The sequence below is a fragment of the Rissa tridactyla genome, chromosome 4 (genome assembly GCF_028500815.1).
Source record: "Rissa tridactyla isolate bRisTri1 chromosome 4, bRisTri1.patW.cur.20221130, whole genome shotgun sequence".
In the NCBI taxonomy this organism is placed as follows: domain Eukaryota; kingdom Metazoa; phylum Chordata; class Aves; order Charadriiformes; family Laridae; genus Rissa; species Rissa tridactyla.
In genome coordinates, this window is record NC_071469.1 from 77,383,651 (window position 1) to 77,403,839 (window position 20,189).

Consider the following 20,189-nt stretch of genomic DNA (forward strand, 5'->3'; position numbering starts at 1 on the left):
AGCAATCCTTTTCATAGACGTGCATAATAAATATACCATGGCTAGAGTTGTAAGAACAGGAGAATATCTTGGTATGAGGTGTTATAACCGAGTTAAGTTTATAATTAAATCAAAAAGTGCATGAAGAAAGAAAAGCTCTAAAAAGCATGAGCATCATGGAAATGTACAGAAGGAAAATAAAATAGGAGATTTTCAAAGCTGAAGTTTTGGAGCTAGAGAATTATACCTGCCATCCAGTGTGGATATTTATTTGGGATAAATTAAATAGCGGTTGAGACTACTGAAATGCACGTATCAATCATCTGTAAGATAAAGCTGGTGGGGAAGATTGAAAGATTACAGAACAAAGGGATGAGTGTAAGCAAAAGGAACAAAATAAAACAAGTTTGTGCAAAGGGCTAAGATAAATAAGAGATTTTCTGAATACAAAAGAAATGAGGTCACTGGAGAAAGCAGTGGAGTTTGAGACGTTGCAAAGGTAACCTATGTTTAGTTGACAGAAACGTATTTTTCAGATGTTAAACATTTTGGCTCAGTTTTCTCAATGAAGATAAGGTTAATACAAATAAAAAAGAGACAGAAACCGACTCTGAACACTGACAAAATCCAGGACTTTAAAAAAATCAACCCAGATTTCTGTGAGAAGTTAAAACACGCAGGAGGAGACATGAAGATGCTGAACATGTCATGGGAAGTAGTAGCTGGCTGGAAATGCCTCATGACTTGAAGTACAGTAAAGACTTTTAATTCTTGGCAGATTTTAAGTCATGACAGATGTTTTGGATAGTCTGTGGTTACAAGAGAACAGTTTTGCACACAGCAGTTTCCATTATCCTCCTGTAGGATGTGCTTTTTTTCTCGTTGGCTGTATAGAGAAGGGCACCAAAATGCGATCAAGTTGAGGCTGGTGCGGAGGAGCAGTGATGAGAGGCCACATCCTCCTTCTATTTGAGTAGGGTGTTTAATGGTAAATTTAACAAGTAGAGCAGTCAAAGAAGAGAAACAATCTGCCAAAGCAATGTCTCCCAGTGCTTTGCTGGTGCTTGTGTTCATCATACCGTATATAATCTAGCCCAAATTCTTCTCTTATAAATACAGTAAGAAAAATTAGACATATGGAGTTTCTGTACAGGCAATTTTGGGTTGTGTATACTCTTAAGGAATATGTATCCTATTCATCATCATCTCATATAGTTCCAAACACTAGGTACATGTAAATCCTCCCTAGAAGGAGAAGATAAAGATATACAATGACATTTTTAGATAGAAGTAGGGGTAATTTTCAGAAGCTGACTTAAAAATCTGAGAAGACACAATGAACAGTACTTATGAGAATAGAAAAGACCATAAGCTTGCAGTCAAGTAAAGAATTATCAAATATGCTGTCAAAGACAGCACAAACCAATGGACAGCAGTAAGGCTGAAGAGTTTTCAACAACAAAGAACAAACAACAATAATAATCAAGGCAAACTGCGAAATGCAAATACAGAGGATTCCTGTAATCTGATATTGGTGAGAGATGATAGTGTTATGGTAGTGCTCAAAAGACCAGTCTCTGGTTTTAGTTGTGTTTTTTTTGTTTTGTTTTTTTTTTTTTTAAAGTTACTGTACAAACAAACAAGGTTCAAAACCAATGCTAGTATGGTACGAGGGCAGAGAGACTGTAAGTGTTTGTTAAAGTTCGAGAAAGCACGTCTGTATAAGAGATGAAATTAAGAGGTCACCTTGTGGAGTTAGAGATAATTCTGAAGGGAATAGGCAGGATAAATGCCGCCTGGTTGGTTGAACTCTTCTGAGATGCAAGAACAAAGGAGCATGAACTAAAAGAAATGGATGGCAAAAATTTTTAGTTGGAATTTCTTATACGAATAGGAAGCAAGTGCATATATAAAATATTTCACTAATGGCAGCAAGAGTAAGAAATAATTGAAACAATAATTTAAAGGTTTAGTGTATCTAAGGTTTAAAACAGGTAGACATTTAACATTAGCATTTACAGTGAGCTGTTTTCTTTGCAAATAATTATGCATAATCTTTTTGCAAGGCAGATCTAATCTAATAAACATAACATAAAATAAGGCAGAAAAACTTTGAAATAGAAATTTTAATTTAGAGGTGGTCATAATTCTGGTTATTGGAAATTTTTCTGCAGTGATTCCTCTGCAGCAGTAGCGTGTTGTGTGGAAAGAGGGAGTAAGAATTACTTCACTATTTTTGTCTACCATTTACCCTTTTTGAAAACCTGTATAGCAGAAGGGATTGTGTGATGTACAGGTCATCAGAGGAGTTATTTGTTTCTTTAAAAAAAAATTAAAAATTTAATTTTACATCTGTGCAGAGGAGTACACAAATGCACACATCAACTAAAACACAACACAGGAATTTGCCTGTTGTAGCTCTGACTAAAAATGGTGAGAAAAATGGAAAAGCGCTAAGTGAAATGTGAAGGAAACAGGATGCATATGTGAATTTTTTACCAGAGACAAACAAACTGCTGTTTAAATGGCAAAATGGAGAATTCTGTCTGTAGGTGCCCCAGACTAACGTGTGCTGTATTTGTTGTTATATGTAAGGGTCACTCAGAAGCTCAGATGAGGCTGTTGTGTCCTGCCTGGAACTGGGAGCCTTTCCGCCAGAGTGATGATGGATCGTCAGATTCACTCTATCAGATAGAAATCTTAATCTTGAATAACTGAAGGCTCAGGTATCGTGCAAGACCACTTCTATTCATCCAAAGATGACCGTCTGTATAGAAGCTGTCAGCAGAGGTCCCTATGGTCTGCTGAAACCTGGATCTTCCATTTTTCTTCAAGGATATGAAGATGGGCAAAAATGTAAGTTAATAGTAAATGATGAAGCAATTTGAAGAGCAGAGAATGGCATATGATTGTAAAGATTATTGAATATTGAATTGCTGTATACTGAAGCAGTTAGGAACATTGATTACTGTGGATTTTAAATATTGGGGGGGGGGCATCCAGTATGTGCTTCCAGTGTGTGTGCTTGAGAAATTGAAATATATGTGCATAACCCTAGAAAACCCTATGGACTCAGAACTGTTCCTGAAACATGCCTAGATTGGGTTTTGCTTCACTAAGCTCGTGGGTCCCAAATTGGTTCAAATCCAGGTAATCCATCCTGAAGAACGAAACATTCCTGAAAAGAGGGGGTACGCTGTCTGCAGTACAGATCTATGCTGGGGCTGCTGCTCTTACAGGCATATCCAAGCTGGCTTGAAATTAGGTTGCTGGGCTAGTAACGTAGCCACAGCAGCACAGAGGCAGTGTAGGGCAAGCTGTTTACCCAGTTTTTCAGCCACGGAACAACATTCACATCAATGAATGCAGTGGAGACATACCCAGAATAAGAATGTGATTTATTCTTTCAATGTGAGAAGCAGCTATATGTTCAACAAAGGCTTTCCTTAGACTAATGGCCAAAGTAGGCCCCAGTGCGGCTCCTCTATAGACCGAGAAGAAAGGATTGTTTGTTGAGGCCCAACTGTCCCCAAAACCCTGTCTGCTGAGTGGATTCCGTCATGTATGAGTTCTCTGCTCACTTCATTGTCACGGGCGTTTCCGCAAGCCTGCCATGCACAGCATAACTGGGGAATTTACTACAGCGGTTGCTGATAGAGCAAATAATTCAAAGTCCTGTCACATCTTGAAAAGAACAGATGACTACTATAAACCAGTTTAATATATAAGATATTGTTTACCGATGGAATACAGGGCAATGTGATTTTCCACAGAACCTCTCATTCTCAAGGAATGGCAAAGCATTTAATGAAGGAATGAGTTAGAGTTGTAGTTGTTCAGTCCAGAGCGTGGCTGGTTTAGCACTTCAATGCAAAACCATCATGTGCGCAGCAGTGGCTCACAGGGCCGTGGCCAGTAAGGGCTGTGGTGCTGAGACAGGGGACACTGGCCCTGACACTCTTTGTCCTCCTGAACTATTTGTCATATTGCTTACCCTCTCCTTGGATGGGAACCAGAGGAAGAAATAAGGAAACTTTTGTTAATTCTTAGCATTTCCCCAGTGCTAGCAACAATAACTTTGACCGTGTGGCATCTTTAATAGTTCATTGCAAGGGCTGCCATTGGGTGAGCCCTAGTTTGCCTGTAGGAATTCTGTTCTCCACAACTATTTTCTTGGTCAGCACATGCCTCCTGTATTCTTGTGAAACAGATACGTGTTCTCCTGTTCCAGTGTGGGTACCTACCCTTCCTGAACAGGTGAAACAGCCAAGGAGTAAGAGTACACCATTTGCTTTCCAGGGTGATTTGACTTCAGCTGAATTTGAAAGCCGTTTATGCATCTAATTCGTGTAAAACTAATGCTCCTGAAAATTGCTGCTTTTTAAACCCAGTTTATAAGATCACTCATTTTGGATGCTGCTCATTTCCAGCCTTTTGGAATACTGTTTTTATTTGCATATCTCTAGCACTGATTCTTGGATGTAACACTGCTGCATTCTTTGCCTTTCTTAGTATTCAGTTTAGGTTATCATTATGGAAAAGCAAGAGCACTCTTCCCAGCAATGAGGTGTCTCTCACCAATGTACTGCCAGCACATTCAAGCATGTGATGCAGATGTTTGAACTGCACATTAGCAGGGTTTTGGTGCTTGCACAATTTGCGGTAAACTTGGCTGGAAGTGTAGGATGGGAATAACTGCTCTAAAATAATGGTGATCAGCTGAAGGAGGCAGACTAAGTCTGGGAAGCTTGCAGAAGAAGGGAAAAATGCACGTGTTCAATTGTCTTAGGTGAAGGTTGGTTATAAACCACATGCTAGAGCAGAGACCAGCCCAAAAGGGCTGAGCCAGAAGATGACACTGCTCATGTGACATAGAAAATTATTTTGCTCTGTTCTGCTGCCTGCCGTCTCTAAATAGCCCATGCAAGATTTCCATTAGTGGGGGAAATTTATTTAGTTGGACTAATATTCTTCTTCTGTCTGTAAATAATACCAAGGTGGTGCTGAAATTACAGCTTTTAACCTTTGAGTTCTATATGGCCTGAAAACAATGGAAATAGCTTTTGTCCTATGCTGTGGTCATCGGGGGCACTCAAACTGCTCTCCTAAGTCTGCAGCAGACAGTGTAGTTTTCATAATACTCTGGGAACCTGAACCAGTGTGGGTTAAACAAAGCCTACCAAAGCTTGCTGAGCAGGTGTGCAGCCTTGGATGTTGCAAGTGGTGCGGCTCATCTTGGAATGGCGAGTGCATCCTGAGTTTAGCTCTGTGGCAAATGAGGCAGAACTCCAGGAGCGGTGTATCTGCCCACAGTTGGCCACATGGTCCCCCTCTACGGGCACTTTGGCTTTGTGGTAGCAGCACGCTTGTAGGTAAGTAAATGTTGGGTTCCTGATGGAGGTGGCTGGAGGCAGAGTTCGGTTCCAGAATGCCCTGCAGTTTCTCTTAGCGTGCAGCTCTCGGCACGGGCTGATGCCCAGCTATTATGAGATTCTGATTGTTTTTTGTCACATGCATGATATACTGTGCAAGCACTGGCGATGTGCAGCTGGCAGGACATAAAGATGCCATGGAACCATGGGCAGAAACGGCTGGAATATGATGGCAAAATGCAAAAAATCTGGAAAGACCCGAGAGGAGGATTCCTCAGGGGAAAGGACAGAGTTTATGGAAGTCAGTAGCTACCTACAGTAACTGCTTTGGAGCTGCCGGGGTCTTAGTGCTTTATTAATGAGGGGCACTGAGTGCCTTTCTTCAGTGTCAGTTTTCTGATAATTATTTAAATACAAATTAAAAAAATAAAAAAAAAGGAAAATTGTCCATTCCAATTTTTTCTAATATTTCCACTCACTGATTGTTCAGGCAGCTCACAGGTTTCTGGGAGATTTGTTTTGAATAAATACATAACAATAGAATATTTGCAATACTATTATCCCCATTTAAGGCATCAAATATTGAGGTTGCAATAAAGCAAATGTGGGGGAGCTAATAGACTTTTCCTGAGAGCCCTGAATTTACTCTGCCTGGAATGATACCCTTTTTAAGCTGAATTACAACAAATCCTTCAATGAGTGAGTTTCAGGACAAATATTAAACATGTGAATTTTAAGTTACTTGTCGGAGAATATTCATCTAGAATTTCTTCTGAATGGACAAAAATGAGATTTTGTAGAAGACAATCAATTATTTCCACTTATCCCTGATAAAGAAGAGGAACTATACAGGCTGACTGCTGAAGCCAGTAAAAGCCAACAAAAGAAACCCAGTCTAGGCATTTCACAATAGATATTCACATAAATATTCACAATTTATAGGCCAGTAAGGTCTCATGCTTGGAGCATGAGACATGTTAATGGGTCCCCAGCTTTGCTCTGCCTGTTCCAGCCCTTGCGTATCATGCAATGGTGGCTCAGCCCAGAACTGCAGCCACTCTCCAGCCCAGGTGTTTGCTGGCCCACACGTGGTGTGTGGAGCCCCAGAGCAGGACAGAGATCATGGCTTCGTGCTCCACAAAAGCAGAATTTCATCTGGTTGGGCTCAGCTCTCAGAAAGCTGTTCCTTATGCAGGTCTTCCTCAAGTGTGGCTTGTCATGCAGAGCCTCACAGATCGGTACTTAGAAATGTGGGTGGTCTGGTTTCAGTCTCTGCGAACAAATGCAGATTTATTGGGAAGACAAGACTTTTAAAGGTTCCGATTCAATCAAACACTTAAGCATATCCCTACCTTCAGCCATGTGGGCTATTTGGTTTTTAATGGTACTTACCTTTGGAAAAAACACAAGCTGTTCATGACATTTCGTGAACAGAAAGGGAGCCTGTGTTCATCAACTTTTTTTCTGCTGGAAATTACTCTTTCAGGTCACCCTTTTACTGTAGAAGTATGGGAGCAGGAGCGAGTCATGCTGAGCCCTTTAAGGGTGGAGTTGCTCTGTGGCATGCAGGAGGTGGAAGGATGGGTGAGAGGGTGGGGAGGGAAAGAGCTGCTACCCCCTCATGCTCCTGGGCCCCAAGCACTGTGTTGGTCACAGTCCTCCATGCCCTGGTGTGGCACAGGCTCCTCTTGCTGGCCCAGCCCTGATGCCTCCCATGCAAGAGATTGACTTCACGGTACCTCTCCGTGACTGCTTTGCCTGTCTTCCTTCCACTGTCCCATGGCATTGGTGGCCCTCGGTGTCACAGGGGATGTGCTGTCCACCCTGCGGCACTGCAGGTAGAGCTGCCCCCACCATCCCCTGGGTCACACTCAATTCCCTCTGTGCCCAAGAGAAACTTGCAGAGCCTTGATTGGCGTGAAGGGTCTTGCAGTTACTTCAGCAGTGGGACTGATGTCATTGAAAGGGAGAGAAGAGAGGAAAAAAACCGAAACAAAACCAAGTTAAGTTTTTGAGAAATCCTTGTCAAACAATACCTGTGGTAGGAGCTGCTTTCGGCAAGACACCAATGCGTTATCCTTTCATTTCTGCAACGGTTCTGAGTTGCTTCATTAATGACAGACTTGTTTTGGAGAGTGACGAGGTGGGAACCGGCCCTGTAGTTACACACTGCTCTTTTTGTGAGATCTGCTGTAAAACCAACTGTGTGTTCTCATTACCTCCAAAGACAAGCAGCGAAACAAATTTCTAACACCTTGCCCTCTGTTACAGCTGGACGCTGTTCCAGAATGGTGTGAATCATTCAAAAGTGAAAATGTAACCCATAGAAACATTATTCAGTAGACTTCATACAAAAGAAGGCATTTCTACTTGCCTAATTAAAGGATAACGAAAAGAAAATTGTATATTTTTGGCAGTAGTTGTGGAAGCTCATTGCTTTTTTCTCAAGAGTCAGATCATCATAGCACAAACAATTTACAAAGGAAAAATGTTTTCTTTTCCTGGAGTTGGGTAATCAAAAACTTTCACCCTCATCAATTCACCGAACACCGAAGGAGACGTTCCGTGGCTTTTTAGTACCTGGAATTCCATATTTTATATTTTTCAGTTGAAAAACTGTGGTATAGTGAACTAATATACACAGGGCTTACCTGTGCGTTTTCAATAAAGCAATGATAATCTTTGTCGTTGCTCTCTTGACTTTGTTTCAACGTGCTTTTTAATGCAAATTTCCTAATCTAACTTGTAAAACATTTAATATTTAGAATATACTCCTTTAAGATCCATCAAAAGAGGCAAAGCTGCATAACAATGCCTGGTGCTGGAGCATTGTGAGCCGGCTACAAAGGAATGAGGTGATTCTTTCTTTCAGGTCAGAAGGTCAGGCTTCACTGCATTAATTTTGCTGAGTCTCTTTGTTATTTATAACAAACAAGGTCATTTATTTTCATTTCCTTGTTTCTAATTGCATGCATCTCCTTTGGAGTATGAACTCAGTAAACAGGTGGCTGAAATGCTGGGGAAAATGCTTGAAGCTGTTCCAGAAAAAGGGCATGTCCCACACTGGTAAAGCAATTTGATGAGTTAGAGATTTAGTCATAGCAGGATGTGCACCTGCTTGAAAGCAAACACGCTTCTCTTTGGCACACACAGATACATGCAAATTAAAAGAGATTATTTCACTCTGAATGGTGGGTTGATATTTGATCAAATTTAACATTGTATATTTTAAATAAAGCCTTGGTGTATATTCGTGAAACGCAATCTCTTTTCAGCTGCTTTTGATTTTTTTTCCCCCACTTCTCTTTGATGAGTATTACAAATGAATGATATTTCTTCACTAGCTGAGCCTACAAAAAGAGTGTATCTCTGGAGGAGAACTTTATCAGAGAATCTGTATGATGAGAACTACCTCCATGCACTGCAAAAATGGAATAATGAAAAGCTAGGATGTTTGACTGACAAGGAATAAACCAGATCTTAAATTTTTAATTCTAAAATGAATTCCCACAAATTAAAGGGCATTCATTGGAGTGATTGTAGTATGTCTTTTTAATCCAGTAAGACCCACATTTCCAGGCAGCCCAAACGGAACTCCTAAATATATTCATGGGCAGCTTTTGCATAGGTAGTTATTGAATTTGCATTTGAAAATACAGGCACTGTATGGCTAAATCTGTGGCTGCTTTGTTCTGAAAGATGAGATACATTATGGACTACCTTGATTTTAGGGGCAGTTCAGAGTATAGCAGGAAGCAGTAATTGTCTGGCATGACTTGAGCTTTTGTTGCTGATAGTTGGGAACGGGTCCGGGGCTGAATCCATAAGGGAAAGATAGGGAGCTTTTTTAGCAAGATCCTCTATTTCCCCAAAGAATGGGAGGCACCATCCCTTATGTCCACAGGCTCTGTGGAGAGCTCAGCGGTTTAAGAAACTGTCTCTGAGCAAGGGGAAAATGTGGGAGCAAAGCTGGAGAGGTGGCCCTGCCATTCCAAGGGACAATTGTTTTGTCCATTTTCTAAGATTGGGCATATGGGGGGCATTTGGAGGAGGCTCCGCAAGGTTGTGAATCCCCCTGCTCTCCCTGTCATTTTTGTAAAGATTATTCCCGAAGAGTGGGGCAGGGAAGGCAATTTGGTTGTAAGGATTACGCTACAGCTTTCATTGTTTAGGATGCATACTGTAGCCTTTCTATGAGAAGATTACTGTCCCGGGGCTTCTCCTTCCATGCATATGAAAATACACTTTGTAATTTCAGGGAGAAAATAACTTTAACCGGTATGTTGGAGGAAAGAAAATATTTTGTATCTCTTAAAAAGATAAAAATCCAAAACCTTTCTGTAGGAAAATATTTGTTTCTTGAATGTAATTATAAATGTCATTGTACATTCTTCCTGACTTCAATGCTTATCTTGAAGAGTTCAGTGAAAATAAATTGTTTTCATGAAAGCAGAGAAGCCATTTGATAAACACACTGTCTCAGAAAATTGTTCCCGAAGCAGAGGTCGTTCTCTCACTTTAAAAGAAAGAGAATATGTTTTAGAAAACAAGCCAGGCAGCAGAAATAAGCATTTTTTGTTTCAGTCAATTCATTTTAAAAAGCAATGTGTAAATCACATGGAAAATTCTGCATTGATTATTTTGACTGCTGTAGAACCCTGGAATAAATGGAGTTGAAATGGACTTCTATCAAAGAACATTGCATTTAGTAGCAAGTTGGAGTGTTATTTTAGTACTGATTTTTTAGATTTGCTTTTGTGATCAGATGTTTTATTAAATATCAGCCATTCATGGAAATGAGGGCTGATTCTTTAAGAACAGCTTGGCACACACTGTTTATGAGCTTGGGGAAATAGTCTAGAGAACTGGATAAAATCTGTCTTCGGCTTTTCAGTGTTGAAAACCCGGCCCATTGAAGCATCAAAAAAGAGAGCTCAGCTCTATAAACTGAACGAAAGTCTCCTGAATGAAAGTATAGCAGTTTGTTTTGGAGATGTTATTGCGGTCCCTAGATCACACTTCTAGAACTCTGTTAATTTTTAATCTGATGAATTTATATAAGTGTCTGTTACTACATCCTAAACTCTATTGTACAGGTTCTTAGAAAAAACTGTTTTATTTTTTTTAATTCTCAGCTAGAATTATGCTGCTATTAATACCAGAGTTATTAATACTCTCTCAGAAGACCACACCATTAATTAGGAGACCTAAAGGATAACTAATGAGTCCTTTGGAAGACTACTTCCAGTTATTGTATGGACCTGATCTATCCAAATAAAGCTGTATGTCTACAGTTATATCGAATGGGGATAATTTTTTTAGATCTTTGCATGTTCTCTAGCATTGGTCACTAATTATTTTATGTTATAACCTGTGCTGGTAGAAGGTGATGTTAATATCAGGATAAGGCTCTGTACCGTTTGAAAGGGACATGACAACAGCAGCATTCTTAGATAATGATTTTTATTTTTAAGGCATGACTGTAACACTATATACATGGCTTTTTACCTTAAATCTTGGCAGTGTCTCATCAAGTCCTTCAGTGGCTTCCAAGCGATGACCAAAAGCCCATCCCTTCTATACCCACCAACAAAAGATGTGTGTTGCGGTCACTGAGAGTATAGATGACCACTTCCATGGCTTCTGGGGCAGGCAGGACACTGCTGCTCCCATCTCCCCGGGCTACCACGCAGGCTCTTAAGGGTAAGTGTGCCCTCTCTTTGGGAAATACAGTATTATTGCATTAAACCCGCAAAAATCACAGAAAGGTGTTTTCTTGATCACTCCAGAAACATCACCACATCCTTGTTTAGAAGCTTTATAATGAAACGTGTGCACCAGAAATATATCGGAAGTCATATAAATGTGTGCTATATATTTTGAATAATTACCTTATAGAACATTGGATGACATTAAAACTGAAGAACATATATGAGTGAATCTGGTGCAGATACATGGATTAAATGTAACCTTTCTCACCTGGAAATACTCTCCACCATATCTCGCTAAGACTTTTTAGATACGTTTCATTAAAATAATTCTTTCGGTAATTAGTCTTGATTCTACTGTAAAATGAAAGTTTCTGCCTGACATTCCTCTAGACTAATACAGAAATTTAAAGAAGAATTCAAATTGCTCATGGTGAGCATGTTTTTTTCTTCCTGTAGACGTCCTGAATCTCCCTTAAAAAGTAGATGCCAGCAGCTTCCTCTGCCCCCCTCTTTTAATAACCCTTTTAGTTTAAATTCAAAAAAATTATGAATGTGGAGAGGGCTGGAGGGGAGAAACAAACAAACAAACAGAAACATACCACACAACTTCCACAGCTTTATATCAACAGATGATATAAATGCAATATATATATATATACACACACAGAGACACAAAGATCCATTTCTAACCAAGTTTTCCTGTCTTGCTTTTAAAATGGCATCCCTGGAAGAAAGGAATAGGTTGCAACAGTTTCTTAGTTTCAGTTAAAGCTTTTATTCTTTAATGGTAATCTAGAAACGACACTGTTCCAGTCATTGTTCTCTTAAAGACGTTAATTTTTATATTACTGGACAGTTCCTTTTCTGTTTTCAGTACTGCAATCAGTTTGTTTTTCAACGTGGTCTTTATCTCACAATAACTGTATGCTAGTATGTCAGGATACTGTAACACTGCAGTCAATAGCAACAGGATATGCGCTCTGCCAGAAAGTAATCCTATATTGTCCATTACACACAGGTTATTTTGGAGGGTTGTGGAATACTTTCTTTAAAGCGGCAGAAACCTTTTTGCTGTGACATCACTCAACAGTGTTAGTGGTTGTCTCTGCTCTGTAGACAACTAAAATACTTCTTCTTCTGCTAGAATATGGTTAAAATTGTTGTATGTGAGTTGAGGTGGTAAAATACTTCAGGTAAGAGAAGAGAATTCAGCAATCCACAGAAATATCAAAGCAGGCGCATATGAAAGTTTGAAAAGTTTAATAATTTTCTCTTTCCCAGTTTCACAAAGTAATGCATTCCCTGACTTGGGCCTTGGAAAGGAAATGGAATTTCCAAAACCAAAAAACCTTCTGTTGTGATTTACTTTTTTCCTGCAACGCTCCATACTTGTATTTTGAAATAATCATTTGTATTTTTAAGGAATGCCTGATTAAAAATACTTTTTTTTTTAAAATCCTTTGATTTGTAGTTTTTTAGGTGCAGCAACTGAGACAAAGAGAAGGTAAATGATCATCTGGCAGACAAGCACTAGACTCCAGCTCCCCCGATTATTTGGCTGCTCCCATCTGCTGGCTGACATTCCCTCCTTTACTGCAGGAAACATGGTCAGTGACTAATAAGTGTTTATTGATCTCTGCTTGAGACACTTGCTGAGAAATGTAGATATCAATGAATATTTGATCTGAATTAATGCTAAGAACAAAAGTTTTTTCTTTAGTGCCTCGTTTCTATACGATATTCATGCCTGCATGATCGCTTGTAAACGCCAACTGGCTCTACAATCTGATGAGAAAAGGGGACTTCAGTGAGATAAACTCTAATGAGTTAATATGCTGTTAATTGTACTTTTTCTTAGTCAAAAGTTACCAGTGTAGTTGTTGCTTTGAGGGGTAAGTCAAAATATTATTGATTCTCATCAGCTGTACTTGATAAGTAGAATATAGGTCTAATTCAAAGCTCATTGCAATCAATTAAAGGGACTTCCTATTGATTCTAGGAGGCTTTAGATTATTTTCTAAACCAGACCTGGTTGGCGCTCTGTCTTCCTTTTCTCCTCCTGTATTCCATCCTTTTTGTGCCCTTTCATCCTCCACATGTGCTCTGGGGGGAAGGGGCTAAGACACTGTTCCTTAAAGGTGACGTCGGGGATGTTGTGTTCTCCCATCCCCTCTTGTTCCTCCCAGTTCTTATGGGACCTAATAGATGTGGACCCTGCACTGGGAATATGAATGTCAGGTCTTTTATAATGTTGATTCTGCAGTCTTGGTCCAGCCTTGGTTCATTCCACCCCTTCTTACCTTATTCCTCACTTTCCTGCCCCCTCCCCTGTTTGCTGCCCTTGCCCTGAGGGAGGGGGCTGTCCTGCCGGAGACAGGGGGATGGTTGAGTTGCGGTACTCGTGGGAGGCTTGGCTGGCCAGCTGCACATTTGGGTGTTTGAGAGCCAGCGCGTCTGCTCTCATCGCTGCGGTTTCTTCCTGACTCTGCTCTTTGGTGGACTAAATCTCCCGGTGCCTTTGACTTCTGGATAGTAAAAAGACCGAGAACGTTACTGAGCCTCTGGTACGGTATCTGTGTTACAGATCGGGAGACTGACACGGGGTTTGCAAAGCAGTTTGCAGAGACTGTAAGGGGACCGGTTAAAGCAGATAAGCCGTAACCATTAGACACATTCCTTTGCTATGTCCTGGTACAAAGAGGACTCGCCAGGCTTGTGTGGGAATGAGCTAGGCCTGGAACATTAGTATTTACCCGTGGAAGGTTTCTGGGCAGCAGTGAGAATTTGTGCACGCTCACTTTGGAGTTCGTATGTGACTGATTCACTCCAATACAATTTCTGCTCTTACATCAGAAAAGCAGCCTGAGTGTTCTTAATGGCTTTTAAAATTGAATTGTGATGATGAGTCAGAAGAAAGTATAGCTGAGGATGGAACAGAGTCACAGTTTGTGTGTTACTGCCTGAATCATAATTGTTGGCATCGGTAGGCATACATTTAAATCGTTATGGAACAGTGCTTTTTGAAAAGTTTCTTCGAAATCAAAGCTACCCAGGACCAGGGAAGCTACCGGAGTACTCCACTTACTGTAGGTAGATGCTTACTTTTATTAAACCAGCAGAAAAGAAGGGAATACTTACTCAAAATTGCAAATACTTCATACTTCCAACTGCTCTGGAGGAAAAAAAAAAAAAAAAAAAAAAGTAGAATTCCAAAGCCATAGTTTCACTGAAGGACCTTAAAGAGAATAGCTTGAGAGAAGAATTTGTTGGATACCTTTCAAGTGATATGTACAGAAAGATATAAATACTTTGGCTCATATTCCATCTTTAATGTACTCCTGAAATAAATACATTGTTACTAACAAACAGATTTGACGTCATGTATATGGATTTAAAATGTAGCAGAGATTACTCAAGTTTACTTATTTAATAAACTATGTTGCAGAGGCATTGAGAAAGGAAAACGCACACTCGCCTAGTGTTTTAGTTTGTAAAAGTCTCTCTGGCACAGTATCACATAAAACCTAATATTTTGTTTAAAAAGAAAAAGAAATTAGCATATATACGCCAGTTTCTCTTCTGTTTTTCTTTAAATGACTCATTAATTTCACTGCAGTCTTACTAGTTCTGCAAAAGACTTAATTTGGGCACTCGGTAGAGGTGCCAAAACTAGATTATAGTCAGGAATTTTTTTGGTTGGAAATATCACCAAATTTTTCTATATTCTAATTTCATAATTGTATAAATAGACAGTATTTCAAAAGTTTTCACCAAATAATATTTTGGGGGAAAATGTTTTGCCTAGCTGGAAATGTTGGTTTTTTGTTTTTTTAATTCTTATTCTGTTTCAATTTTTTATTAACTTCCTGTGCCAGTGACATCAAGATGGAATATTTTGGGGTTTTCCTATTGTGTCTGTTCTTTTCTTTTCAGAAGAAACTGTCAGAAACAGTATATTCATAGAATCATAGAATGGTTTGGGTTGGAAGGGATCTTAAAGATGATCTAGTTCCAACCCCCCTGCCCTGGGCAGGGCCACCTCCCACCAGCCCAGGTTGCTCCAAGCCCCGTCCAGCCTGGCCTGGAACACCTCCAGGGATGGGGCAGCCACAGCTTCCCTGGGCAACCTGGGCCAGGGGCTCACCAACTTCACAGGAAAGAATTTCTTCCTAATATCTAATCTAAATCTCCCCTCTTTCAGCTCAAAACCATTACCCCTTGTCCTATCACTACACTCCCTGATAAAAGAGTCCCTCCCCAGCTTTCCTGTAGGTTCCCTTTAAGTACTGGAAGGGGCTGTAAGGTCTCCCCGGAGCCTTCTCTTCTCCAGGCTGAACAGCCCCAACTCTCTCAGCCTGTCTTCACAGGTGAGGTGCTCCAGCCCTCTGAGCATCTTCATGGCCTCTTCTGGACTCGCTCCAACAGGTCCATGTCCTTCTTATCTTGGGGCACCCAGAGCTGGATGCAGTACTCCAGGTGGGGTCTCACCAGAGTGGAGCAGAAGAGCAGAGTCATCTCCCTCAACCTGTTGGCCACGCTTCTTTTGATGCAGTCCAGGGTATGGCTGGCTTTCTGGGCTGCAAGCACACGTTGCTGGGTCATGCTGAGTTTATTCTATCACAGTACTTAAAATCATCATTATTTACTCACCATTATTTGCTTATCTTCTGAATTTAACACTTCTAACCTAGACGTGATAGTTGCCCGCCCACCACAGCACCTCATGTGCTTCATGTTCCTGGCTGTAGAGCAGAGACCATTGCCAAGGTGGTGGGACAGGAGAGATGAGTCACACTGGTAGCCTGGGGTGAGCTCTCTCAGGGAGCCCCTCGCCAGCCAAGGGAGGAATCATGCAGCAGCCGAAGTGCTTTGTAGGCCACCCAGTGCCCAGAAGCCACATGCTGCATAGGTCTGCAGCCTTTCAGAGGCTCCTTTCAATATGGCAACGGGATCAAATCCTAAACTTGGAATCATTTGCCGTTCATTCCTCACTGAAGGAATTTCCCTCTGAATTCAATGGGAATATGTTTTCATATTTCATTAAAAGTGTAGAGAACCAGGGCAAGGCAGTCTGGAAATACCTGTATTTATATAGCAGAGCACCTCAGAACTTGGTGCCAATGATCTGCTCCTGTGCCTGAGAATCTGCTCATTCTAACTTTTACACTTGGGCTTACAGAAATGTTTGTCACCTGGTGAATAAAACAGCGCAGGTATTACTTTATTAACCTCCGTTGAAATGAGTTTGCTGTGCCTGTATGCGACCACGTTTCCATCACTGCTTTGGAGGAATGCTCTAACGCAATGTTGCATTCTGAACCAGATTCAATGTCTTTTTATTTCTGAACAATTTGTTTCTCTCAGGAGCGTAACTAATTTGTGCCACAGGTATGGGAGGTGTGCTCGTGTGAACACTGTGCTGTGTGTTCCTCAATCCTTTCCCTTCTAGCAACAGAGTAGATTTTGCAGTTTTTTCCCTTTGATTAAAAATGGTTGACACAATGAATATGAAATTGGATTAAGTATTTGACAGAATATGCCTGTTTTCTTTTCTACCGAGGCATTTAACAGTTCTTATACCTTTTTTTTCTAGAAAATTAAATTCTAAATACTCCATATAAATACCGATGTATATCTGTGCTATGTTTAATTCTGCTCTTCGTGCAAAACATCATTTTTAGAAATCTTTCTTTGCTGCAAGCTGTGACACATCAGGATCAATACCCTGAGTAAGGGTGATCTGGTGTCTCTGTGCTAGCAAGGGCTGCTTGTGCCACTGTAAATATTGAAAATATGATTTCTAGGAATGGAGTTGGGAAGATGTTCCCTTTCTACATGTTGTAGCTGTTGACTGGTTTACGCTTTGCTCCCAGTCTGCGTAGGCAGTGCAAAATGATGCATGGACATGAAGTGGGAGGCATGAAGCCCCTGCGGTGTGGGCTTTAGTCAGAGTTGGGGCTGTGGCACGGGCCCAGGATACCTGTCCCTGGCAGCCACAGCAGGGATGCATGGACCTTTAGAGAAGGTCTTGATGGTGGTGTACAGCTAAACCTTGTGTACTTGTGTTGTCATTGCTACTTTGCAACCAGCTGGAGTAAACTAAAGACACTTTGGGATGTATTTCCAGTTGTGTTATAACTGCACAGGACTCGGCCCTGCACCTGAAGGGCCATTCTCCCCAACAAGGGCACATTTTCAACCTCCTCCTTCCTCACACCTTGTCTGCAGGGCACAAATCATGAGGTTAAATGGCCTTTGTACCGCTTTAGTGTTTCCTCCAAAAGTTCTGGAGCAAGGTTTTGGGTAGAGCTCCACGCAGGGTAGCAGCTAACAGCTGTGCAGCGCTGGCTAAACAAATCTGGATTAGTGGATCGCTTTGAGTCAGCAGCCAGTGACTCTGAGAGTTCAGGAAGGTTTCCGTGGGCCAGGCTACTGCGTTTTCAAGTCCTGCTCTTGACAGTACGTTAGCAAAATCTCCTTTCTTCTGCCACCTACCCGGTGTCAGTCAATAAAGTGCATTATAAAAAAAAAAGGGGGGGGGGGGCGGGGAGAGAAAACCGGTGGAAGAGGTGAAAGTTACTCACCTAGACCCTTCCCGGGGCGCGGGGGGCCGCGGGCGGGGCCGGCTGCTGTGCCCCCCCGGGCCCGTTGGAGCGGGGGGGCGGCGGGAGGGGCGGCGGCGGGGCGGGGAGGGGCGCGGGGCCGCTCGCTCCTCCCGGGGAGCGGTGCCAGCGCGGCGCCGGCTCTTTCGGCACTTCTCCCCGGCCGGCGCAGCCCCTGTTGCACCAACTCCGGGGCAGCGGCGGGGCGGCCGCGACACCGCAGTGCCCCGCTCCCCCCCGCCCCCGGGCCCCCCTTTGTCGGCGGCGCGGGAGGCTGCGGCGCTCGGTCCGTCCGTCCGTCCGCGCCGGGCGCGTGGCTCCTTTGTGTACAGCAGCTGCTCCTGAATGCGGAGGCAAAGCCCGTGGCTTGGCACCGAGCTTTTAAAAAACAACAGCCCTCCCTCTCTCCCTCTTTCCCTCCCTCCTTCCCTCCCTCCTGCCCTCCCCTCCTCCCGCCGAGGTGGACGGGCACCCACCTGGGCTCCGCCGCCCACCTCTCCTCCTCCTCCTCCTCCTCCTCTCCTTGTTTACCTGCACTTTTCCGCCGCCCCTTTCCCTCGCTGCCCCCCGCCGCCTCCCGGCCCTCCGTCGTTCCCGCTGCTCGGGAAGGCTCGGCGCCCCGCAGCTCCGGTCCCTCGGCGGTTTGCCCGTGCCCCAGCCCCGGGGAAGGCACCTGAAGGTGGATCTATTAAACCTCCCGGCGGTTTCTCCAAGTGCACTTCTTGGACCAAAGCACCGGCATGGATGTAAGATTTTACCCGGCTGCGGCGGGCAGCTCGCTCCCCGGAGACCCCTCCAACCTGGACTTTGCCCAGTGTTTGGGTTACTACAACTACAACAAGGTGATTATGCCCGCGCGTGTTAATTCCTTGTTGCTGCTGCCGGGGCCGCTTCCCCGAGAGCCGGAGCTGGGGCTCCGTCGGGGCGGGGGGATGCCCGAAAGCGCCGGGGTCCGCCCGCGGGTCTCTGCGGGGCCGTGGGACGCCGGGCCCCCGGGAAGTTGGAGGCGGCGAGTGTCGGCGGGGCCGGGAGAGCCGGCCCGCCTCCCTCCTCCTCCGGCGGCGGGGTGGCCCCGGGGACAGCCGCTCGCCAGGCCGCAGCCGGCCGCTGCCCCGGCCCGGCGCTCGGGCGCTCCGGTGCCGAGCCCCGACGGACCCGCCGGTAACCGCGGGGTGCGGGTCCCTCTCCCCGCCGCCGGCGAACAAAAGGCGGCTCTGCCGGGCGCGCAGCCGCCGGGGCTCCGGCCGGGACGCGCTGAACTTCTCCCCGGGCTGGAGCCGCTGCGGGGGCCGGGCATAGCCCCCGTGGAGCCCGGGCATCCCTGCCGGGGAGGGCAGGAAAAGGGACGCCTCCCTCCGCTCTGCTTCCCCGGGTGATCCCGGCTCTGTTATGGCCAGTCTCTAACTCAAGGGATGTAGCAAACATGAGGATTATCTAAAAGTACATCAGCCGCTAGCACGGGAAGGTAACAACGCTTTGATTTGACGAGGATTGTCAGAGAAGTTGCAGTACCACTTCTGTCTATTCACACCGTCCCTGCGGCATGTGTAGTTTATGGAGTAAGCCTTACAGTCAGGAGCAATGGTCATTTCCCAGTGGCTACCTTCATTTACAAAAATATGCTTTAATAATACGGGGATGATTTGTTTCACAAATTACCCAAATCTGGGAAAGGCAAAGTGAAGAATGACACTGTGACTCATGCTATTTTGAAAAAGACTTAGCTGTTTGCACTGTGATGTGTCAATAGCACATTGAGCTATTAGCACTGGGCCCTCACACATGCACATAAAGATCCCTTTCACACTGTGTTTTTCCTGGTGCTATGTTTGTCCAACCTCTGGGGCCTTTTGTGAGGCACTGTATGAGATGCTGGGGAAAAGAAGGGTGCTGCGCAAAGTTTAAACTTAGGTTAAGACCTGTGTTTTTTAGAATCTTTTCCAAATGAGCAGATAAAGTTTGATGAATTAGAAAGATCACTGGAAGAGGGAGAAATAATGTGGGCTCAAATAAGGAGGTTCCGTAGCTGAAGAAAACTTTCTCCTAGAGAAATTGCTTCTAAATAGATCTCGTGAGCGTATTTCTCTGTTGCTCTTTACGATCATCTCCATCGCCGCTGCTGCGATGTTCAAGTTTGTCGGTACAGATTTGGTGGCTGCCTGCCTTGTGGAAGGGCAGAGATGTACTTCTCTGGAGATGCAGACCAGCGTCCGGGCAGCGCGCACAGCCCCTGCCTCGCGCATGCTCCCTGCGCCCAGGCCGCGAGCATGCTGCTTTGTTAGTAGTTAATATAGAAAGACACAGGAGCATGAATTAAAGATGAAATGTCAGCCTTAACTTTGAGTGCTGCTAAGGACTTCAAGAGCTCTAAAATGCATAGTAAATGTTCACTGTTGTCTGATATGCCAGCTAATTTTGGAAACTCGCAATGCTTACTGACAGCATGCTTACTGTAAATTTCACTTATTCAGTAACTTTATTGTGTTATGCGTGGTATGCATTTTTTTTAGGCTCTGTTACAGGTT

The 20,189-nt window shown here is 43.4% G+C and overlaps 1 protein-coding gene across 3 annotated transcripts in view; it reads left to right on the forward strand.

Annotated features, from left to right (window-relative positions):
• The first annotated feature begins 2,593 nt into the window (after window positions 1-2,593).
• Window positions 2,594-20,189, forward strand: part of TOX3 (TOX high mobility group box family member 3) — a 93,947-nt gene continuing 76,351 nt past the window's right edge. For 2 of the 3 annotated variants that reach the window (XM_054200534.1, XM_054200535.1), the window contains exon 1: window positions 18,264-18,506. In XM_054200534.1, coding sequence (XP_054056509.1) covers window positions 18,405-18,506 — 102 coding nt within the window. In that variant the 5' untranslated portion in view covers window positions 18,264-18,404. Of the gene's footprint in view, window positions 2,836-10,874; window positions 11,055-12,533; window positions 12,670-18,263; window positions 18,507-20,189 lie in introns of those variants that run through there. The other variant, XM_054200536.1, reaches the window with a different exon arrangement.